A 24,719-nucleotide genomic window follows, 5' to 3' on the forward strand; every position below is an offset into this window, starting at 1 on the left:
GTATAAGGTAAGTGAAGAATTTGATTGCATTTTGCTTGATGTTCTCAGCTGTACCGCAAAGCAGTGTGCTGGCGAATTTATTATTCTCGTACATCAATTGATAAAAAGGCTCTTTGTCGATGAGTATATGCTAAGTAAACAAGAACGCTCAGTCTATAAACAATTCTTAGTATGGACCTAAAAAATATAGCGTTTCCATAACTTTCAGAAAACCATGTTTTAAGCGTATAACAGAGAAAAAAACACATAACTGGAAAGTGAGGAAAAAAAGAAGGATAAGAAGATAGACAAAAAATGGGTATTGTGGCAATAAAAATTACGTAACTAATCATACAAGTATCGTTTTTCGTGTGCAGCAAGCATTTTTTTAATTTCGCCTATTTTTCCCTGTATCAAGTAGTCTTAGTGACACCGCAATAAATTGCTTTAAACACTGTATGTTGCACAAAAGATACAGCATATTGCTGTATACATGGGGATTCCCGATAAATCTGGGCTGCACTTTGTCTTCCTATTGCGTTTTATTGGACAAAGGCGCGGCCATAAATATGCGCTCGACATTCAAACTACAGTCACTCGCTACGGCGCATGTGGGCTTGGCCGACTTGTCTTGACTTCGCTGTCAGCGCCGGCTTGCAGAAACTTAGAAACTAGTGGAACGCATATCAGCGTTAACATCATCATAGCGACTAGCGCAGCGGTCAAAGCCAGCGTTACTGTCATCCGCCTTTCTATTGAGCCATCATCAGAAGGCGGCAAGGGGAGTTGATCGGTATCCAACATCCATAGCGGGTCCATCTCCTGTGCATACCTAATCCCATTCTCTACCTCTTCTGCGTATACAATGCCTGTCGGTGGATTCGAGGCCAGTCCGCTGTAATAAGGATCTGAGCCATTGGATGTGGTGCCGGCGACGCCCACGGCTGGCGGAGCCACTGGCATCGAATAGGGTGCATCGGCGGTAGTCGGGTACTGCTGCCACAAATACTGGGCGTTTTCATCGTATGCTCCGGCGTTGTCGAGCACGGCGGCAGCGGGAGGCTCATAGAAGTCCTGTCCTGTGCCCTCTCCTTGGACCCAGTTGTCTAATTCGCTCGGGTACCCAGATTCCTGCTGGTGGCTCAACTCGGGCTGTATATGGTTAAGAGGAGTTATCGGTGCTGCGGCCGCCTTCGCAACTGCTTTCTGCACAGTTGGCGTAGTCGCCTTGCTTTTCGCGCTCTTGTTAACGGCATTCTTCGTGCGTGCCACGGTGGCCGTCTTCGGCTCGACGCTTGCTACGTATGTCGCACGAGCGGGACCTTTATTCTCTGTCGGCACGATCAGCTGAGCTTTCTTCTCAATGGGCGACTTGATGGCCTTTGGTGTCACCTTCTCGGGTGTTTTCGTAAATGCGGGTTTGATTACCATCGGTTTTCTGTTATCAGGCTTGTTGACAACAGGAGGTATGTACGACAATGGCTCATTATCAGGCTTGCTGACAACAGGAGGTACGTAGGCGAATGGCTCATTATCAGGCTTGTTGACAATGAAAGGTATGTACGCGAATGGCTCATTATCAGGCTTTTTAACAACGGGAGGTATGTGCGGCAATGACTTCGCCTTTTCCTGTTGCGTTTCTTTCAGCGCACGTCCGACGTCGGCATCAATGAGCGGAATACGAGGAGATCGGGCTCTTTGCTCGGGCACAGGCTCACGGCGTTCGAGCTCATTTGACGTGTTCTGTTGGCGACGACCAAAACGTTTTGAATGGGGCAAATTGAACGCTGCAGCTATGCGTGATCTTAGGTCGTCGTCTATGTGGATCTCTGGGGAGTCGTCGGATGGAGTAGCTGGTCCCGGTTGTCGCCACCTTCTCCGCGGAGCACCTGCGGCAGTGTAGTGTCAAGAATCAGTTTATGCAGGGGTGTGCTCACTGTCAAACGTTGCTGGCAACTTAGACAACTCACAGTAGTATGCACCGGGGTGCCCTGGCTAGACGGTTACTCCGATCATCGCAGTGCCTGGGCACCTATGGGCGACTTGTCGAATATGCCATAAGACAACGGCGAAACTATCACTGCACTCAACATAGGCCACCATGCAAAATATGAGAATGGTCTTGTTCAAGTCATGCTATTCAAGTACTGTAGTTTGGGCGAGTGGTTGCATGATGAAGTCGTAAGGTTATGGTGCAGCTCTGTTTCAACCTGAAGAAGAAAAAAAAACCAGTGAAGAAGGAAAGTCCGGACCAAAAGATGAACACTCCTGTCGTCTGGGTTTCCCTTCTTCACAGGCGTTTTTTTTCTTCACGCTCAAACTTCATGATCTTCGCTATAACCATAAGATTTCATCGTGGAATTTAACCTTGTGTTATGCACTGCGTTTTTCACTCCAGTGAAGAACGGGTTCCTTAATGAACCGATCACGAGCTTACGTAGGCTACTGTGACAAATAGTTTGTAAAGTCTCCTGATATTTAGGGTCAACTCACAAACGAATGAACGAATGAATGAATGAATGAATGAATGATGAAGTGGCCATACTTATGGGCTAAAAACAATCAACGAGGGAAGCCTAAAAAAGTGAGAACGCAGTGAAAAGCTGTGCTCCTCCTAAACATTAAGGGATTCTTTGAGAATTGACTTAATTAATCCGAAGCATTTCTTAGCGACGGAGACTTTGAGTGTATCTATCTAGCCGCTTGACTTCACGTGAACCAAAATCAGCTTGGGAGGGTAAGATGGTTTGACGAATATGACGCGCTGGTCACGACACGAGTATGGTTACAATCCGGTCGCGTACGTCGTCAGACACGTCCCGCCAGACATTGGCACATACCCACGGGCGGGTACGTATTTGCCGCTGGTATGCGAGTATGTGCCACAGGTGATTGACACTTAGTATCTACCCAGGAACGACGAGAACACACAAGGGCAATTTCAATGCGCGACCTTTAGGAAATACCCGACACCGGCAGCGTCGACCCGACGAACGCAAAGAATAAATGTCAGGGTCCCGGATGGAATCGAACTGAAGCATTCTGCATGAAAAGGAAGCATTCTACCAGTGAGCTACTCCAGGACTCGGAATTACTTTTCAAATAGACTATAATCTTTATGAAACGTCAATAGTGGTTTAGTGCTGCCTACCCAATTTTATAAACGTTAAATATGTACTCATTGATGCAGCCTTCACTTCGAGTTAACATCAATTGTGGTTAGTTGCAATGCACTGAAGTTGATTTATGTAGCGGTGTCCAGGGCCAGCATCCTCGCGAGCATCATCACTTCATATCAGCTTCTAGTATTGCTTATACGCATGTTCGAGTTAGCATCGTTGTGCAAGTGCAAACAACTGATTATATAAACATCTGCAACTCGTTAACATATGTCTGTGCGTGCAACATTGGTTTGCTTGAAATGGAAATACGTCCGGAAGCGGTCGAGAAGTGTTAAGAGTTGGGTTCGTTGGACAACAGGAAAGTCCGAATCAATTTATGGAAGGAAGGCGTCCAGGGAAGATGTTGTGGACGTAGGAGCGGGAGTAACACTGGCAATCTGAAGGCTTGTTGCGCGATTGAGCAGTTGACAGGGGCAAACACAATCAATGTCCTCAAAACGGCCGATGCATTCGCCAATGAATAATCTGGCTAGCACTAAAAGGAGATTCGTGGCGTGAATGGTCGCGGAAGTGTTTTCGACCATCAGAAGTGCAAAAGGTATAAGAACGTTTTTTTCGAAAATCAAAGTCTTCAGACGGCGTGAACATGACGTTCGAAAAAGCAGCATTGTCGCAGGAGGTCGGCACAATAACTGAAGACATAGGTGGGATATCCGTGCCTTCGGCGACGACAACACGAGAATTGGAAGGCTTGTTAGAATCGTCGTTGGTGAGTGATGATAATTCCAGTTCAGCCCGGGCACAATCAACAACGGCATGATGTTTCGAAAGAAGGCCCAGCCTAATATCACGTCATGCTAGCAGTATGGAAAAACGATGAATTCAACCACGTACAGAACGTCGTGGATGAGTAGCTGAGCCATGCACGTCATAGAAGGGTTTACTTGATGCGCGGTTGCCGTACGCGGGGAGAAGCCCGAAAGCGGGATCGTAACTTTCTTTAACTTGCGACACATTGCTTCACTCAATAGAGACGCGGCAGCTCCAGTATCGATGAATGCTTGAACGGCAACGCCTTCAATAAAAACAGTTATTTCGTTAGTGGGTAGAGGACGAGGCCTTGTAGAGTTCGACGGTGGCACAGTTCTTGCCTCAGGAACTGCGATGGTCAGTTTTCCGTTTGGGTAGGTGGTGCACGCCGAAGCATCGGTGAAGGCGAACGTCGGCTTGGGGAGGGCGATGGGTGCTGGTTGAAGGCGTGGCGGCTCGGTGGAGGGGTATACGAAGTAGCATCGAGAGGCAGCGTGTGTGGTGGCTCTTTGTGGGCGTAGCCGTAGCTTTCATTGATGGCACCTGGATGTGGGACGCGCCGGTGACAGAACCGCTCAACATGGCCAAGCAGACGACAGTAGTAGCAGATGGGTCTGTTATCCGGTGTGCGCCAAGGATTGTTGGGAAGCGTTAAAGGACGACGAGGAAGGGGATCATGCGAACATGCTGGTACGCGTGTTGCGTAGAAGGCGTTCGTTTGGTGGGCAGAATCGACGACGTTTGACGGCGCATGTGCAGGCCTTCGCACGACGTCAGTGTAAGTCAGGGGAGCGGACACAGGCGGTGGCTGGTACGTGGGCGGGAGTGCCTCGCAGACTTGCTCTTCGATGGTCTGGCGCAGCGACGAGGTCAGCCCGTGAGTATTGCTGGGAAGGAAGAGCGCAAGAGACAACTGGCGGGCCACTTCCTCTCGGATGAACTGTTCGATTTGCGGCGTTATTACCGTCTGTTCCAGTGAAATTGAACCAACGGTCAATCATGACGTAGTCGTCATGTCAAAAGTTGGGCGTCGCGTTGAAATGAGCTGTGTTCGCAACTCATAGTAGTTTTGGCAGTGCTGAATAACTATCGCAAACGTTCGCGGGTCTTTCGCCACCAGCATATGGAAGGCATCACCTTCGATGCCCTTCATAATATGTTTGACGTTGGCTGTTTCGGACATGTCGAGATTGTAGCGACGACAGAGGACCACAACATCTTCGATGTAGGACGTGAAACCCTTTCCAGACAGTTGAGCGCAATCTCGCAAGCGCTGTTCTGCGCGGAGCTTGCGCACTGTTGGTCGGCGAAACACGTCCACGAAGGTGATCTTTAAAGTGGCCCGGTCGGTAAGCTCAGCTTTATGGTTGTTAAACCAGAGCTCCGCTACTCCTCTCAGGTAAAAGTGGACGCGGCCAAGTTTGTCGTTTTCGTCCCACCTATTATTGACGCTGACATTCTCGTACGAAGACAGCCAGTCCTCAAAGTCCTGCTCATCAGTGCTGCTGAAGATGACTGGGTATCGTTCTTTCGGGACACCGGGACAGCGGGCGGGTGGGGGTGTAAAAATGGTCTGGTGTGCAACGTTGGTGGACATCGTTGACGGCGAAGGTAGAGTTCGGTTGCGGAAATCCAGGATGGAAAATGGATCCAGCGCTCTCCACCACTTGTTAGTACGCCTTTAGCAGTCAGCCGAAGACACTTTTATTGGGGGGAAACGCAGAGGTAAAGCCGACCAGCTGTCAAGCGGAGCGAGCGCGAGCAGCAACAACCCTCTTCCTTCTCTTCTTTCACTGGTGCTCCTGCCTGTGCTATATATAAATGCTACGCTACATATATTTAGCGTCATTTCATGATGTGTCACAAAAAAAATCACAGCATATTCACGTGGTGAATGATGACGAGTGGGTGGAGCTCCGGAGAGAATCATCGGTAAAACCGTCAATCTTCCATGTGTAAATCGCCCAGTCGATCATGATATAAATGCATAATGAGAAACACTGTGTGTGTATGTTGACGCAAGGCAAACGCAGTATACAAGCTACGCGCACTAGTTCGTGCGCCCCCCCAAGTAATCAGCGGCTTGATCATAAAACAAGAAAAGGCCGTGACGGCGCGCGCCTCCTCAGCACGGCATTTTGATGAAAAAGAAGTGCTGCACCACTTGAGGGTTTTTTCGGAGATTTATCCCCTTTTGCTGATCGCCTGTTATAGACGCCGCTACATTTTCCTTCACTTTTCGGGCACAAGTTCGCCCCAATAAACAGTTATTTGTACACCAATTGGATTGTACGTAACAATTCTGATGTAGGAGCCGGGTAATGATCCCAAACCCAGCTGGACTTCGAGGAAGCAGCCCGGAACCACGAGCAGTCGAACCAACTGAGCTCACGCCAGTTCATCAGCGCTCCAGCCGTCGCCTACGTGGTGAGCAGCCGGAATTTCCTCTGCCACCAGAGCCCAGAGTGACTCCAGCTGTCTCCGGTGAGAGTACCGAAATGTCGTCTCCAACCGCTGCCGCACACGTCGTTTCGTCTCCAGTCGCTGCCACGCACGTCGTTGTCGATGAGCCATGGACGCCGGACCCTTTTCATGGCGATCCTCATGAAGACGCCGAGGATTGGCTGGAAGGTTTTGAGCGCGTCGCCAACTGCAACGGATGGACCGAAGAACGGAAGCTCCGCCGAGCTTATTTCGCATTGCAGGAGAGCGCACGAACGTGGTTCAAAAACCGTGAAGGTACCATTCTATTGTGGCATGATTTCTGACGGGAGCTACTGGCCACATAGCAGAGTACAGACCGCAAGGAAAGAGCTGAAGCTGCCTTGCAAGCAAGAAACCAGCGCAACAATGAAAGCGTCGCAATGTATGTGGAAGACATGTGCCGGTTATTCCGCCGGTCTGATCAAAATATGAGGGAGGACAAGAAACTTCGGCACCTGATGCGTGGGGTGAAGCAGGAGATTTTTGCTGGTTTGCTCCGATGTCCCCCGCGGAAAGTCACTGAATTTCGCACCGAGGCGACAGCGGTTGAAAAGACTCTGCAACAGCGAGCGAGGCACTACAATCGAGATGTTAACGTCGCATCCGTAGACGCGGTGTCAGCAGTCTTCGGGAATGGCATCGGCGTATTATGAGAGCTCATTTGATCGGCGGTTCGAGAAGAGCTACAGAAGCTAAACTGCAACCCCTCAACGGTCTCGTCATTAGCGGAAGTTGTTCGGGAGGAGGTGAGACAGGCAGTTCGTAAGCAGCAGCCACAAGCCCAGCCTGTTCAAGCGTCGGTTCCGATGCAGCCCGCAGTCTCGTATGCCGAGGTACTGAGAAGCGCCCCTAACCTCATTTCGTCGCCCCTGGACCTCCTTTCGCCGCCCCTGGACCTTATTTCACCGCAGCAATGACGCATCTGCCGAAACCTCGATTTACGCCGTCCCCAGCCGAGACTAGGATCCGAAAAGCTGATATACGGCGCACTCCTGATCGAATTCCGTTTTGTTATCACTGCGGCGAAGCTGGCTATCGTTACCGGATCTGTGAATATCGCCGAGCTGGACTTCGGGGTTTTCCCGTAAACGCTGCCTGTCCACGGAATGGGGAGCGACCTTTTGAAATCGAGGAGTACTTGTCAACGCGTCAAGGTGCTCACTCCTCGCAGCAGCATAAGTCTCGGTCGACAGCGCCACTGAGGTATCGGTCAGCAAGTCCGCGCCCATCTTCAAACTCTCCGAGGGGACTTCCCCATAGCCCGCTTCGAGAAAACTAGAATCGGTGACCTGGAGAGGTAAGGCCGCTGGCGACGCAAGAAAACAACCTCCAGTGCCGATTTCAAAATGTGATGATGAACACGAGACTATGTGCGGAAACGGTAACGTCGCTTTTGATTTGTCGGTAATTATAGACGGCTACGAAACGAATGCTTTGGTAGACACAGGCGCAGACTATTCCGTCATGAGCAGGGGACTTGCCAGAACGCTGAAAAAAGTGCTGACCCCTTGGATAGGACCACAAGTGCGAACCGCCGGGGGACACCTTATCGATCTGGCAGGCATGTGTACCTCTAGAGTCGGGATACGCGGCTTCACCTACGTCGCCAGCTTCATTGTCCTGTCGGAGCGTTCAAGAGATGTAATTATCGGAGTGGACCTTTTGCAGGCCAATGACGCAGTGATAAACTTGCAGGAAACGTGCGTCTCGTTCTCGACGAAGCACGCCATCGCGACATTCGAGAGTGAAAAACGATTCGATGCGCTCCAGATTGCAGGTGATGATGTAACAGTACCTGCAAGATCCATCATCGTTGTCACCGTAAAAAGCAATGTGTACAACGACTATGAAGGAATGGCAGAAAGCAATACTGCGCTATTACTCGAGAAAGGGATCTGTGCAGCAAGAGGTATTGTACGACTGCGTGATGGGTGTACGAGTGTCTTTGTGACAAATTTCCGAAATGAGGTGCAGCACCTTGCGAAGGGAACTGTTGTTAGTCACTTGCACGATCACGTTCCGATTACGGATTAGAATTCTTCCGAGACTGCACCACTGCACACTGACGGTATAGATTCCATACTCGCATCTATCCACATCGAAGCAGACCTATCACCGAACCAGAAAAAAAAATCGAGAGCGTTATACGGGAGTACGCCTCATGTTTTTCCACGTCATTGAAAGTGCAAAGAACATCTATCATGAAACACCGCATCATAATCGATCAATCGTTTAGACCTATTTGCCAGCACCCGTACCGAGTGTCACCAAAAGAGAGAGAAGTCATCAGAGGCCAAGTTGAAGAAATGCTCAGGGACGATGTAATTCAACCGTCGGCCAGCCCATGGGCCTCACCTGTAGTACTGGTAAAGAAAAAGGACCAGACGTTGCGCTTCTGCGTTGACTACCGAAAATTGAACGTCGTCACAAAGCGGGATGTCTATCCCCTTCCAAGGATCGATGACACCCTTGACAGACGACGAGACGCGAAATTCTTCTCCTCTCTAGACCTCAAAAGCGGATACTGGCAGATAGAGGTGGACGAACGAGATCACGAGAAAACTGCTTTCGTGACCCCAGATCAGTTATACGAGTTCAAGGTACTCCCATTTGGCCTGTGTTCCGCACCCGCCACATTTCAGCGGATGATGAATACTGTGCTGTCCGGGTTAAAATGGCAGTCCTGCCTTGTTTATCTCGATGACGTCGTGATCTTTTCGGCCACCTTCGATCAGTATGTGGAACGACTACGGACTGTGCTCGAAGCGATTAGTTCAGCAGGGCTGACGATAAAACCCCAAAAGTGCCATTTTGGTTTTCATGAACTGCTTTTCCTCGGTCATGTGGTTAGCTCTGAAGGCATTCGACCTGACCCTGAAAAGACAGCAGCTGTAGAAAAGTTTCCTAGACCGACAGATAAAAAGGCTGTGAGACGATTCTTAGGACTTTGTGCCTATTACAGAAGATTCATCAAAGCTTTTTCGAAGATTGCGGAGCCATTAACGCGACTGACGAAAGAAGACACGCCTTTCACCTGGACAAGCGAGCAAGAAGAGGCGTTCAATAAGCTACGACAGGGACTCCTACACCACCCCGTCCTGGCACATTTCCACGAAGAAGCCGAAACAGAGATTCACACGGACGCAAGCAATTTGGGACTAGGCGCTGTCCTTGTGCAGCTGCAAAACAGAGAGGAAAGAGTGGTCGCATATGCTAGTCGCACTCTTTCGAGAGCTGAAATAAATTATTCGGCGACAGAAAAAGAATGTTTGGCGGTAATATGGGCCATACAAAAATTTTGAACGTACTTATATGGTAGACCATTTCGAGCAGTGAGCGACCACCACTCGTTGTGCTGGCTTGCAGGCCTAAATGACCCCTCTGGGCGACTTGCTAGATGGAGCCTCAGGTTGCAAGAATACGACATAACAGTCGTATACAAGTCGGGTCGCAAGCACAGTGATGCTGATTGCCTGTCACGCGTACCAATGGAATCTGCACCTGTGAAAGATGGAGACGACTTTCCGTTTCTTGGGGCCGTCAGCACCGCAGACATGACTGAATATCAGCGATCTGACGCGGAGTTGCTTAAACTGATCAAGCATCTGGAAGGCCAACCCGTGCGTGTTCCACGAGTTTTCGTCCGGGGATTGTCCTCGTACCTGATGAGAAACAACGTTTTATACAAAAGAAACTTCGAGCACAGCAGGGAGAAATTCCTACTCGTCGTTCCTTCGGCCTTGCGACCCGAAATCCTGGAAGCCTGCCACGATTACCCAGCAGCAGGACACCTCGGAGTGAGTAGAACATTGGCTCGCATCCGCACCAAGTACTACTGGCCAAAATTACTGGATGCTGTACAGCATTATGTAAGGACATGTAGAGATTGCCAGAGACGCAAAACGCCTCCATTGAAACCTGCAGGATTTCCCCAACCAATCGAACCACCTGAGTCTCCGTTTGAACAAGTAGGAATGGATCTACTTGGTCCATTTCCTACGTCATCAATGGGCAACCGATGGGTAGTAGTGGCGACAGACTACTTGACCCAGTATGCCGAGACAGCCTCTCTCACCAGGGGCACGGCTATAGAAGTAGCTGAATTTTTCGTCACTAACATTGTACTACGGCATGGTGCCCCAAAGGTGGTTATCACGGATCGAGGAACTGCATTCACAGCCAATGTGACGCAGTCCATTATGAAACTTACCCACACATGTCATAGGAAAACAACGGCTTACCACCCCCAAACCGATGGGATAACCGAGCGACTCAACAGAACTCTAACCGTTATGTTGTCCATTTACGTTGACTTGGAGCACCGTACGTGGGACAAGATACTGCCGTACGCCACTTTCGCTTACAATACTGCTGTGCAGGAAACTACTAAAGTGACGCCATTCCAGCTAGTCTATGGTCGAGTAGTTACCACACCATTAGATGCAATGCTGCCTGTAGGCGACAATACAGAGTACAAGCCCGACATCAGCGAATTTATTCAGCTAGCCGAAAAAGCACGGCAGTTGGCGCGACATCACATAAAACAACAACGCGTGGATGCAAACCGTTACAATCTTCGTCGGAGAGGAGTCGACTATACGCAGCAGGCGACCTAGTTTGGATTTGGACTCCCGTGTGGACGCCTGGCCTTTCCGAAAAGCTCATGCGCCGCTATTTCGGCCCTTACCGAGTCCTTCGTCGCGTCAGCTCCTTGAACTACGAGGTGTCACCGGAAGGACAAGTGAGCTCATCAAGATGCCGAAGGAGCACAGAAATTGTGCATGTAGTCAGAATGAAGCCATACTATGACAGGCAATGAACATCGAACTATACACACCCGATTATGAGGAATACCTATTTCCCCAATGAAAACCACGCATTCAGACCATCTCAGCAACACTGTTTTTGGAGGAGGGATAATGACGCAAGGCAAACGCAGTATTCAAACTACGCGCGCTAGTTCGTGCGCCCCCCCCCCCCCCCTCCCAGGGATCAGCGGCTTGATGATGAAACAAGAAAAGGCCGTGACGGCGCGCGCCTCCTCAGCACAGGCTTTTGATGAAAAAGAAGTGGTGTCCCGCTCGAGGGTTTTTTCGGAGATTGATCCCCTTTTGCTGATCGCCTGTTAGATACGCCGCTACATTTTCCTTTACTTTTCAGGCACAAGTTCACCCCAATAAACAGTTATTCGTACACCATTTGGATTGTACGTAACAATATATTGAAATCAACTTCTATTTGTTCTTATAGACGATGAATGGCTTGCGAAGCCCCTTCAATATGACGGCTTTATGGTCCTTGAATTGAAGGGTGAGCGGTTCCTATATAAGTTGCAGTGGAAAATTCGCAAATGCTAGGTCAATGCATGCTCCTCGGATCGTGATTGGTTTGATTTGGTCTTACGATATACATCTGAGTGCATATCTAGAAGCCACATGTTGAATAAGCTAATTATTGGTCGTGTCTGCGATACCAACGTGGGAATCACCAACGAGTATGAACGGTACATTTCGTACTTTGTAATGTACTCTTTTAATGCCGTGTCCATGTACGCCTTGGCATTTCCGACCGACAGGTTAGGAGCTAGATACATGGCCATTAATACGATTTCAGAGTCAAAAACTTTGATGGCTGCGTGTTCTCCGTTGTGACTTTGACTTGTCAGTGGTAGTTTGCGATCTTCAATCGTTTTTGTTTGCTTAACATTTAAATTTTAACTAGTTCAAATTTCATCAAATACAAGCCTAATCAACTACAAGTACTGCCATCTAGTTTTACATACAAGTACCGCCATCGGTGGCACAAACCCGCTCAAGAGTGGGGATGTTCAACCGGTGGCTACGTACATCACGAACAACAAACTCCATGGGATGTACAGACCTACGCCCTAAGGAGCTTCGCCCCTAAAAAACAAAAAAAAACATTGTAACAAGGTCACTTCCCTCCGCCTGCTTCGCATGACGTCGATTCGTAGGTACGTGATATCTGCCAAATTTTTTTATTGGGCAATATATTTGTTACAAATTATCTGATTTTAATGTGGTTTGGGTAACATCATTCAGGAAGAATGGTAATTATTCGTCTCCTTTGTTGACATATATAGCAGAAAAGAAAGATTAAATAAGCAACGACGTTCGCGGATGCTGTAGTTGGGGGAAGTTTGCCCCGCCAGGTTCATCAACTTTTGTTGATGCGATATTGAGCACTTTATATCACGTTGTAAATTTGATTACCCACGAATCGTGTTCGTCATGCATTTTGGGGCTTCGGGATGCGGCTGGCCCTGATGTCGCCAGGGAAGAAATTAGGACGCCAACCAAGACATCTTCACTGTTGGATAGTTGGGCCGTGCCTATTGCTGCCAGTGGCCGCTAAGCACGTGCCGCAAGCACCCCCTGGGTCATCATTTTTCTGTAGTTGTATGGTGGAAGCGCTCGCAGCTGTCGAGCGCAGCCAAGCATTCAAGCTCTCCTGTGCCCTGTTTTGTTACGTACGAAACTAAGAAGACGAATATGAAAGCACCGTAAAGTTGGCGGGCGGGCGGGCGGGTGGATGGATGGAGGGATGGATGGATGGATGGATGGACGGACGGACGGACGGACGGACGGACGGACGGACGGACGGACGGACGGATGGACGGAGGGATGGATGGATGGATGGATGGATGGATGGATGGATGGACTACTGTGGAATGATTTGTTGCGGAGGGGCGCGCCATTCATTTCTGTTCGTGATTTTTACGTTCTTTTTGTTTTCTTTGAACTGCTTTATTTTGTTCTGTGTAACCACTCTTGCAAAGGCCGACTAAGCCTGCAGTACGCTTAAATAAAAAAAAACCGCACGTTTCAAACGCCAGTGCATAAGCACAGTCTTCTGTCACTTGAGTACTCGCTTCATACGTTTGGTATTTCTTGAGCCTATATGCCCTTTTATTCTCTCTAGCCGAACGACCGTCTCATGACTATCCAGTTGGCAACAATGCTCTAGCTGAATTCTTGCTGCTGTAACGAAAACAAAGCAGTGTAAGTGTAACCAGCCTCCGGAAGCTCAGCGCTAGTTTCAGTTTCAAGGAACATGCATGCTCGTAGCGGTTCTGGGTAAACTGCCGTAGTGGTTGCAGGGCATCCTGCAATCCGGTTGAACGGAGTGAGGTTGATGTGAATGTTCGCATTTATTGGAATTCGGAAAATTTTACAGATAAAAAAATTATGCCTCTGTAAAGAACTTATTTTTTGTTTATATGTCCTTTCTCATCCTCTATTTTGATAATTTTAAACCAGGCGAAGCGCGGCAAGTGAGTGACTTGCGTTCGTAGCGCTTCCCTCCGCTCCTTCTCACCCTTCGCTCAGCGATATTAAAAGTGTATCGCGCTCAGTTATCTTGCTCGGTTTGCGTGTCAACTACGAGAAAGATAAAGACAGCAAGTTGTGGTGGGCAGAGAACGGAAGCCACAGTGAGCTACGCTGGACAAGTCAACCATGCATTCGTCGAACCGGGCAACGCACGTTTTGTGCGACTCTGCGGTGTGCTAACCCGGGATTTCTAGTTCCACAAACGTTCTGCAACGTTTCCTAAAGGAATCCAGTGAGCACACGAATTTGAACCCAATATTTGAGCAGGTATTGATTTTGCATGAGTACATAAGATTAAACCCAGTTCTCTGCAAGCCTGACTGAACTGACAGAAGTGCAGTGCCGCTTGGCTAAATGTTGATGACGGCAACGAAGCTCCTGTCAGAAAAATGCGTTTATTGAACTACTTGAATTCAAGTTGGCTTAGCTACTTAATTTTAGTTTCTTTTACTTTCGCCGTGTAGTTAAAGTGATTTCAAGTAATTGTGGGTTGCTTCCTGCTCATGAATTTTTTGAAGCAGCGGTTTGAAAATTTGTGAGTTTTTGCTTCTAATCATCAACATCATCATCAGCCTGACTACGTCCACTGCAGGACAAAGGCCTCTCCCATGTTCCGCCAGTTAACCCGGTCCTGTGCTTGCTGCTGCCAATTTATACCCGCAAACTTCTTAATCTCATCTGCCCACCTAATCTTCTGTCTCCCCCTAACCCGCTTCCCTTCTCTGGGAATCCAGTCAGTTACCCTCAATGACCAGCGGTTATCCTGTCTACGCGCTACATGCCCGGACCATGTCAATTTCTTCTTCTTGATTTCAGCTATGATATCCTTAACCCCCGTTTGTTCCGTAATCCACTCTGCTCTCTTCTTGTCTCTTAAGGTTACACCTACCATTTTTCTTTCCATTGCTCGCTGCGTCGTCCCCAATTTAAGCTTAACCCTCTTTGTAAGTCTCCAGGTTTCTGCTCCGTAGCTAAGTACCGGCAAGATACAGCTGTTATATACCTTCCTCTTGAGGGATAGTGGCAATCTACCTGTCATAATTTGAGAGTGCTTGCCGAATGTGCTCCACCCCATTGATATTCTTCTAGTTACTTCAATCTCGTGGTTCGGCTCTGCGGTTATTACCTGCCCTAAGTAGACATAGTCTTTTACAACTTCAAGTGCACTATTACCTATCTCGAAGCGCTGCTCCTTGCCGAGGTTGTTGTACATTACTTTCGTTTTCTGCAGATTAATTTTAAGACCCACCTTTCTGCTCTCCTTGGCTAACTCCGTAATCATGAGTTGCAATTCGTCCCCTGAGTTACTCAGCAATGCAATGTCATCGGCAAAGCGCAGGTTACTAAGATATTCTCCATTGACTCTTATTCCTAACTGTTCCCACTCTAGGCTTCTGAAAACCTCCTGTAAGCACGTGGTAAATTGCAGATTTCATCTTAATACATAAGAAAGGAGATGACAAGGACCTGAAGAATTACAGGCCGATCAGCTTGCTCTCTGTAGTATACAAGCTATTTACAAAGGTAATTGCTAACAGAGTAAAGAAAACATTAGAATTCAATCAACCAAAGGAACAAGCAGGATTTCGAACAGGCTACTCAACAATTGACCACATTCATACTATCAATCAGGTAATAGAGAAATGCTCAGAGTATAACCAACCACTATACATAGCCTTCAGAGATTACGAGATGGCGTTTGATTCAGTAGAAATATCAGCCGTCATGCAAGCACTGCGGAATCAGGGCGTAGATGAAGTATATAGAAACATTCTGGAAGAAATCTACAGGGGATCAACCGCTACCATAGGGCTTCATAAAGAAAGCAACAGAATACCAATCAAGAAGGGTGTAAGGCAGGGGGACACAATTTCCCCAATGCTATTTGCTTCTTATAGTGTCACTCAAGTACTAGTGATAGACTAAATGCTTCTAAAAAATATTACAGAGAATGTCGTGGAGTCAACGATTTGACAAGCGAAATTTTCTTTGTCAAGGCAGCGCTGTTGCCCTGACAAAGACAAGTCATCATGCCGATTTGATGTCATTCATATGCGTGGTTTTACGTCCCTAAAACACCATATGATTATGAGAGACGTCTTAGAGGAAGGCTCCGGAAACTTAGACCACCTGGGGTTCTTTAACGTGCACCCTAATCTGAGCACACTGGCCTACAACATTTCCCTCTCCATCTGGAATACAGCCACCGCAGCGTTCTTGCCGAAACGCTGTGTCCAGCGACGTTCTTTCTCGAAAAACCTTTGATCATTCCAAGCCTCTCTGTGCCTCTGAGCTCCAGTCTCGCTTGGTACTCAAGTTCTGTTAGAAAACTATGCGCCCCGTCGTAACAAGCGTGATTGAGTCCAATACAACGTGCCCTACTCGTGATTACTGATAATTTTCGCATTGGTTCCGATATTCTGGGTTCAACGTTTGCTAACTATGTCCGTATCTCAGTTGTAAGATAAAGCTGTTTTTATGAATTGACCCTTTCACACTACGTGTACGTTTTTTATACAAAACGTGCAATAAAAAAGTTCCCTTTATTTGTGCCTATCGAGTTTCGTCGAACGAATTGAAACTTAAAACACGAACGAAATAAAAATAAAAAAGGGACGAAGAAACGAAGAAAATTTCACGAATGGCCGCATCGCCCGAGCAGCCAGCGGATCTGAAAGACGGCACGTGTGCCTTCCGGTTGCATATGAAGTGGAAAAGCAGGGTTTCCGGGGCAAGCCTCCTCCTCTCGATTTTGGTCCTTTTCCTCTTTTCGGTAACGTCATAAAATGACGTCATACGGACGTAATTTATTACGTCATACGAGTGACGTCTTAAAAGAAGTTTCTGTTCGGGATTTATTTCTAGTAGGATGCCCGGCAACCGCCAGTGGGAAATACGGCGCTGCCACTGCCGAGAGTGAATACATGGGAGGTCCAGGGAGTTTCCATACCTTGATGTAACCACATTGTACGTAGCTGTGGGCAGCAGCTGCACTGCCACAGAATACACGAAGCAAGTCGGATTAATTATTTGCAGGAATCGCGTGCACGAAAACCACAATATCATTATGAAGCAGGCATTCAGCTGTGGAGGGATCCTGCAATCTAAAATACTTGGAGATGGTTACCGTGCACTTAAATCGAGGTAAGTCAACCTCCAGCTTCCTGCCTACTTCGCGAAAATCGGGGACCTTTAGGAGACAGTGACAAGAGCACTCATTGACGCTGTTCCCGTCTGCTACTTTTTTAGTTTTTGCCCAGTTAACTTTATTTTCAGGTTTACCATGTCTTGGAAGAACAGAAGCATTATATAGGACGATACGTTTTTATGTTATACGCGAATCGCGCAGGCTTGCTGTTGTTCCTTATGCAAGCATATATCAGCAGTGTGCATGTACAGACAGCTATGCGTTCACTTAAACCCACGAAACTTCTACTAGTAGCTTTTATTTGGGTTACGCAAAGAGTATGAGAACCGCCAGTATACGGTGGGGCTGGAATACATGTTGTAAGCGCGTGTCTCCGTCGCAATCTTTTGAGATATTTGACGTAAGACCTTTTGGACAGCGCCTGCTGAGGCCTGTGCCTCAGTGCACATGCCTCGGGAAGCATTGTGCGTATTGAGGTAGCATATTGCCCTTGTGTGTTCAACAACATTAAGACGAACTGTGTTTGAGCTTTCAATAAACACATCATCGATGTTCAATGTCTCTCCAACTGTAGCGCGGCAGTTATTTAACGGGAATGTCACCAGAAATTCTGCAGGTTTAACGTACTTTCGATATGCTACTCGCCTATCATTGCACGTTTATCATTGCACGTCTATCATTGCTACTCGTCTAATGCATTGCACGTTTTTCGGTAGCTCGGCTCGCTTGACACTGCATCTGTGTAATGCCCACCTTTGACCAAGCGAGGATGCCATGTGGCAACATAATGTTAGGCCAAGGTGACGTAACTCACATTGCATCACGTAAGGATGATTGTTTTTATTCACTTGTCTTGACACCGCAAGAACCCGCGATTACTTTCCGCGTTTGATGAAGCGTCTCTGGCACAAGGTTCCTTATGCCTGCAGCTAAGATGACTCGAAAGCGGAAGCCGTCGTGCTCGGTAATCGTCATGTAATGTTCTTCCAGGATGTAGATAATCATACTGCATGGCTTTCACATTTGCGTCATTTAACAGGATCAATAAAGATGGTGACCGTTCTTATTTTTGGTGCCATTTGTGTTGACAATGAGAATGCTGATCGTCAGTTTTCTCGTTAGATCAGGCATAGGAGGCACTCTCCATAAAATATAGTCTTACTTCTGATGCCGTGATGCCTTACCTTTCTCTGCAATTATTGGGCCTGGCGTGGCCACAGCAGCTCTGACCTTCTCCCATATATTGCGCGGCCTTGAAGCGGAAGGTGTTGCGGCCCCTGAGCGCGAGCTGGGCATGGCTGGGCCAGATCCGTAGAGATCAACTGCTCCCAAAGTTTTGCCTTCACTGATTGGTCAGAAAGGACGTGTTGCTTGTGGAGGCTGTTCCTTCCGTAGAACAGCAGTGGGCTTTCACGTGACGTCGCCTTGAATCCTATTGCAGCCTGCATGCATGGTGCATGACAAAGTGAGACAGCTTGTCGTGTAAGACGTTTTGTCTAGAAGCACCAGCTCTAAATCGCAGTTGCTGACGATTGAAAATGACCTATACTGTTTTCACAGCACCGTACAGAACTACTTTCTATCCAAATTAGTGGGCACCCAGGTAATCCATCACATTGCAATGGGTCAGTCGCACCGGTCTATCAAGAGTTCGAATACGCGAGAGAATCAGACATTGTTCATTGTGACAGCAGTTTTGTCATCCTTATAAAGAACGAAGAAATTATTGAAAGAAAAAAACTTATCCGGGAATTTAAGATGTCCGTCCTCACGGAAGCTGGAAACTGAACCCACACAGCTCAGCTTGACCAGGACAGAAGAATTGACGCATTTGAGCTGTGTACACAAGTGTTGTATTTCCTAACTGGTAGGTAAGATGTAACAGCCTGAGTACAGTGACCTAACAGCACAAAGACAGTGAAGGGCATAGAAGGAATGGTACAGGGATATCAAGATCGTTCCATGCTTGAAACAATATTTCGAACGAAGTAATGAGCAAATGACATAGGTCGGCGATAAACAGCACCATGTGGAAAATTTCACTGTAGAACGCCGGCGGTGATGTGCGTTATAAATTGTATTCTGTCATACAATTTGATCAAACGCAACAAGAAATAATCAAACCAGCGTTCCTTGCTATAATTTTGATAAATTAAACAGACATGTAAAATGTGCCCAGTTCATCAAGGTGATGAGGGATCTAAAGCTGTCAGTATAGAATTAGAACTGGCTGACAATAATTTTATTATTTGCGCATTCGTCTAGGCCAGTGGTTCAGTCAGTAATTACTTTCATTTGTCTATTAGAATACACTGCTACAGTCAAATTTGAATGTCACAGAAGAGAGCGTGGGATAAATATTTAATAAACACAGTTAAAGCAGCCACGCGATTAGTTCAGTTGAAAAAAGCAGTGCACATGCACTGCTAATTAGGTGCTCTAATGCAAAAAAATCGGCCCCGTATCTGGTGCTTCACTGCAAACGACGCCGAAAGATTTGTCTAGAAATGCCGCATGATATGTGAATGCCACCTGGCAGTGATGTCAAGAAACGAGGAGGAAGGAAGGAGGAAGGACAGGGAGGTTAGCTAGCCAAGAAACAAGTTTTCTAGAACGCAGAGCAGCTCGTAGATGGCAACACCAAGCCGTTCTAGCAAACGCAGGTAACACCATCTCGTTCATTCACAGGACTGTAGTTGTGATCATAGTACACCTTCATTGTAATATAATAAGGGCCTCAACCACCATTCCTGTCACAGAGTTATGACCACGAGCATAGAGTAGCTGCTTACGAATGGCTAGGTAGGTGCTGCGTAAAGGAAACTGCTTCCACCGGTGGTGTCTGTCACACAGGTTGACTCCATTGCTTGTTATTCTGATAGCAATCATATGGATAATCTCACCTGTTTTATGCTGTCGTCGTCATTTCACGGATACGTGTATTTATTTATATATGTGAATAAGTATTGTGAGGGTGGCTGAATCATCTCGGTTAACAAACAAACAGAGCAAACTTTCTGCGCTGAAGCGTCAGAAGAAAGCCTATCGCCTATGAAAATGCTGCCACCCCCCCCCCCCCCCCAAATGGCAAACAGCCTGTTAGGAGGTTTCGCGCATGAAAGAGGCACACTGAATTACGGCTGCATCCACCAGTGATGCATGGCTGAATCAAACAGCTGGGTGGCGTTCTTCGTCTTGCGTTATTTCTCACTTTCTTCCTCACTTCCTCGCTGTTTTTCTACCTCTCATTTTCACTGTTTCTACTTTTTTCTCTCCGCACATATCTACTCCTTACTCTCTTTTCCTCACCAAAACTTTTTTTCGCCATCTAGTTGCTTCATATTATCGAACGGATATCGTATACCGTGCAAATACGAAATATAGGAGAAGAAATAGAGACAAGAAAGAGCGCGTGTGTCTGCCTTCCATCTATCCTTCGTGTTTGCGCAATATCTTACTCTCTTTGTATTTCTTTGTCTCTTTCCTTGTTCCTATCTCTTTATTTATTTCTCTGTCTGGATCTCAGTTTTTTTCTATTACTCTCTTCCTCTCCCTTTCTTTCTCTTTCCATGCTCATCCTCCCACCTATGCAAGCTGTTGCGTCCTAAGCCGTACTAATCAGCACTGAAGGAGAATGAGCGCACGCATGATGATCATCGATATTGCGAAGGTGGAAAAGGGGGTTCGCCAAGCTTAACCGGCTCTACTGTTAGATTGAAGATGTAAACAAACTGCATATTTTGTCCACGAGAGATGAGCCGAGTAAAATCTAGGTATCAGAACGAGACAATTCGTAGGCGGTGAGCCATTGACTCACATTCTGTTGCCCAACCACAGGCGTTGCTGCGGAGTTGTGTGTGAAGCAAGATGTCATTTTATAAATAAACTGGGCTGGGGCATGTGTCTTGCGAGCCACTATTTGGCTGCTACTCTTGCTGCAAATAAAAGTAGTTCTTCTGTGGAGGACCACGAGGGCGTTCGAATGCCTCTGCCCTCGTCGCTTGATCACTCTAACGTAGTCTGTCCTAGCACCAACAACGTAATGTCTTCATGTATTGCTCCATATTTCTGACCACTCGATCTCGCACGTTAATCCATTATATATCTTCAAAAAAGAAGGCATTATAACAAAAGCAAAAGGTAGGGAATTTGCCTTGAACTTGGTCGCTGTGCTCAAGGCACAGCTGTTTTACACCGTGTTTGAGCAGGATGTATAATTCAGTCACGACCACTGACCTCCACTAGGTCAGTGGTCACGACATATTCGAATGCACTTCTCTCTGAGTATAAGTGCTCAGACACCGCGTGTTGCTGTCCAGCTACTCTGATTGTTCATTGGAGCCCACCTACAAATGCAACCACGATAGGAAGAATATTAGAAAAAAATCAAGTGGAGGTTTTACAATGTCTTATACATGATTCTAATTGAAAACTGCCTTATGGCTTGACGAATAGTTGTGAAAAGCTGTAATTGACACCCTAATCTCCGAGTAAATATAATTTAAGAACTGTGAATAAGCATTTATTAATCAATATTTATTAAGCCTTGCTTCAGGCAAATGCCTGAAGGGAGACCCTCCCGATCTACTTTTCTTCAGGCTTGGTACCATTAGTGCAAATGTGCCATAATTTTCTTATTACATGGGTGAAAACTGAAATTTCCTGCAATACCATATTTCTTCCGAGAAGAAGAAACAAGTTACCCAACTTTCCACGCTAACTTCCCCCTTTTTTCCGCCTCCTTGAAAGATGTTACTTTTGCTAACGTACTTCCCGCTTCCTGTTCCACAGTTGCTTTCTAGCGCTACGTGCGCTCTGACTGAAGTCTATCTAAAGCAATTCATAAGTATTTAGCGTATGAGCGCCTCCAGCGGCTTCATCTATCGGCTTCACAAAACATTACTTTTATCGATTTACCAAGCCCGGAGCAACTCCGACTAGTTGTATAAGGGTCGGCTCACCCCACTTCCACAGAAAAGTATGCTGTACACTTAATTTTCACCCGATTTCTCCCGCATACGTTTCTTGCTTTGTAGTGTGATTGATATATGTGGTTTAATGTCCCAAAATCACCATAGGATTATGAGAGACGCCGTAGTGGAGGGCTCCGTAAATTTTGACCACCTGGGGTTCTTTAACGTGCACCCAAATCTGAGCACACGGGCCTACAACATTTCCGCCTCCATCGCAAATGCAGCCGCCGCCGCCGGGATTTGATCCCGCGATTTGCGGGTGTGCAGCCGAGTACCTTAGCCAATAGACCACCGCGGTGGGACATTGCTTTGTAGTGTGCAGTATATTATATTCAATTCTGCATAATTACAACGAGGCTACAGGAGCGACGCGCACGTTGCTGGTCCTGTCATCCCACTCGACCATCCGTCGCCTATCATTGCGTCTGACGTTCGTACTAAATACACACGCGAGAGATATCAGTGATCGGCATCTTCGTGCCATTAACGCTTACAGGTATTCGTTGATTTAGCTCGGATAGTTAATTCAAGCCAGATTTATAAGTGTTAGAGAATGATGGCTGTGACTGTAGTGAGTGTATGTCAGCATTGCTCATTTGTGCTCAACCAATCAGCATTGCTCCTTTGTGCTCAACCAGCGGGAGCGCCTCGGTGACTTTACAAACTTTCCTCTACCGAACCAACGTTGAAATTGCATACTCCGAGCAAGAGGCACACGTGACTCACCTCCTCTGGAGAGCAGTGGCGTTTAAGGGGTGGCGGCGTAGATTTGTTATTCTGAAGCTTCACTCTGGCACAGTTTGGTACCTTCAGTGGTCCTTGTTCTTGTACTTGTTGACCTTTTCTTATGGCTCATGCCCACTGTGGGGGATTGGCCAGTAATTGAGTGGTCTAATAAAATCCGATAGAATTGTAGTGTGATGGAGGTTATAAAACGAGCAAGTTACACTTTTTAGAAACGGAATGGGAATGCTCACAGAAACGAACCAACTATAAATCCTTTTTAATAGTAAAAGACAATAACACAGATAAAGACTTAACTTAAAATGAAAATAAATAAATAAAAAAAGTTATGCATATGTCAACACAGAAGCATAATAATATAGATTAGTTTGTTAGTCTTTTGGTCTCAGTCAGATCATTCCGCACATCTACGCAAACTTTCGCACTGGCATACCGTAAATAGCGGCTCCAACAAACAGAATCACAGGAATCGATAAAATCATTCAATTAGCACTTAAATAAAATATTTGTATGTATTACATTAAGCACCACACTTTCCTAGGCTATCGGTAATCTTTCTGTTATACCTCAATTATTCCAAACCTGAACAGTACTTTTTGAAACCACTTGATTCTTGGCCAATCCCCCATAGTGGGTATGCGCCATTAACAATAGGTGAACAACAACAACAACTTTTTAAATGAGATCCACGAGCTGTAGTAAGCAGTTTAGAGGTAAAAAATGATTCATAGTTTTTTGCCTTCTATAGAAAGCGCACATTGGAGAAACAGCCTGACCAGATCTGTGTTGGTTGAAATTTAGTTTCGGTAACTGAGAACGCAGTCTCGTAATTGCGATTTCTAGTTTACGTGTTTCACAAAATTGTCTGCACAAGGGACATAATAGACAGTTATAGTTTGGCGTTAGCGTGATAGCGTAGGTTAAGGAAATGGCGCTACCGTGCAGCAAACGTTCGTTGTAGACAGCGTCTTATAGTTTACCGAAATAGCGCTTACGTGGTTTCGTGCCCCCAAGTGGGATGGGGGCGCTACCTATTAGATGGTTAATAAGGCAAACAGTGAAAATGAAAAGAAAACGAGAATGTTTCCCTATGCCACCGCGCGAAGCATTGTTAGAAGTTTATTTTTGTGATAATAAAAGTAAATAAATATGAACCACGTACAAAACGCGAAAACATCTACGTTGCCGATTTGTTTACATTGATCTTGTAGTTAGACCTAGGCGCGTTCGGAATGGGAAGCTATCTCAAAAACTACGCCAACTTATCCGTAATACTGAGTCATTGAAGCTAACTGAAGGCAAGCGAAGCCACTTTGAACAGTCGTTTGCTGCGAAGAAGGTGAATCTTTCAACAACTACGCCAAAATCACTTCGAAGCGGGCGTCCGAGAGCGCCGCCGTGTTTACGTACACAACGTGCACCTACGCTACTTTAATCTGAAAAATACCGCGCGCACGGTAAGCGGTACGCGTAACGTACGTGTCTGCACATGCGCACTTCGATTCCGGTATCACGGTACGCCCGGTATCACGGTAAGCCCGGTACACTATAACTCTCTAATAAGTGCTGATATTCTGTAGAGTTTGTGAGTTATGTACCAGCATAGCTTTCCATATAGTACGCTTATGAAATCACGTAGCCGTCACATAGGCGCACGGTGGAAAGCATTGTAAAAATGGCGCGCCTATTGAAGACTTTGCTAATAAATCGGTCACTTCGTTTAGGAGAAACCCTTCATAACCCGGCAGCCAAACTAATCTAACTTTTCTCAAATGTGAGGTTAATATTGCCACGCTCCATTTCACAAGCTTTTGTTATCGTTCCGAAACACCCCACGATTCTCGGCGCCAACCGCGCCTGCAGGTTTCGAGAAGGTTCCGGACTGTAGTAGATCATTTCGATAAGATCACGCCCACTGTGCGAACGGTACAGATTGTTGTCGAGGTACAACCTTCGAAGCGTCGTCGAGGTACAACCTTCGACGACGCTTCGTGGAATACCAGCCCGGTGAACGTGTTTGGGTGTGGACGCCGATACGCCGACGTGGACTAAGTGAAAAGCTTCTGCGACGGTACTTCGGACCGTACAAGGTGGTTCGACGTCTCGG

General features: G+C 46.9%; 1 protein-coding gene across 1 annotated transcript; it reads right to left on the bottom strand.

Moving 5' to 3' along the window:
• Nucleotides 1–270: 270 nt before the first annotated feature.
• LOC142786383 (uncharacterized) lies at nt 271–18,477 on the bottom strand. Its single transcript, XM_075884045.1, has 2 exons — nt 18,080–18,477; nt 271–1,868 (listed from the first exon to the last, which is right to left on the bottom strand). Exons 1-2 carry the CDS (start codon nt 18,189–18,191, stop codon nt 580–582), a joined length of 1,401 nt encoding a protein of 466 aa, XP_075740160.1. The 5' UTR covers nt 18,192–18,477; the 3' UTR covers nt 271–579.
• Nucleotides 18,478–24,719: the final 6,242 nt, after the last annotated feature.

This window comes from Rhipicephalus microplus, unplaced genomic scaffold, assembly GCF_043290135.1.
Source record: "Rhipicephalus microplus isolate Deutch F79 unplaced genomic scaffold, USDA_Rmic scaffold_23, whole genome shotgun sequence".
Lineage (NCBI taxonomy): Eukaryota > Metazoa > Arthropoda > Arachnida > Ixodida > Ixodidae > Rhipicephalus > Rhipicephalus microplus.

Excerpts from the sequence above, each read along its gene's own strand:
- LOC142786383 (XM_075884045.1), bottom strand. The coding sequence starts at position 18,191 with ATGCCCAGCTCGCGCTCAGGGGCCGCAACACCTTCCGCTTCAAGGCCG. Across the intron at positions 1,869-18,079 it reads CCCAATAATTGCAGAGAAAG|GTGCTCCGCGGAGAAGGTGG; the intron begins GTAAGGCATCAC and ends ACACTGCCGCAG.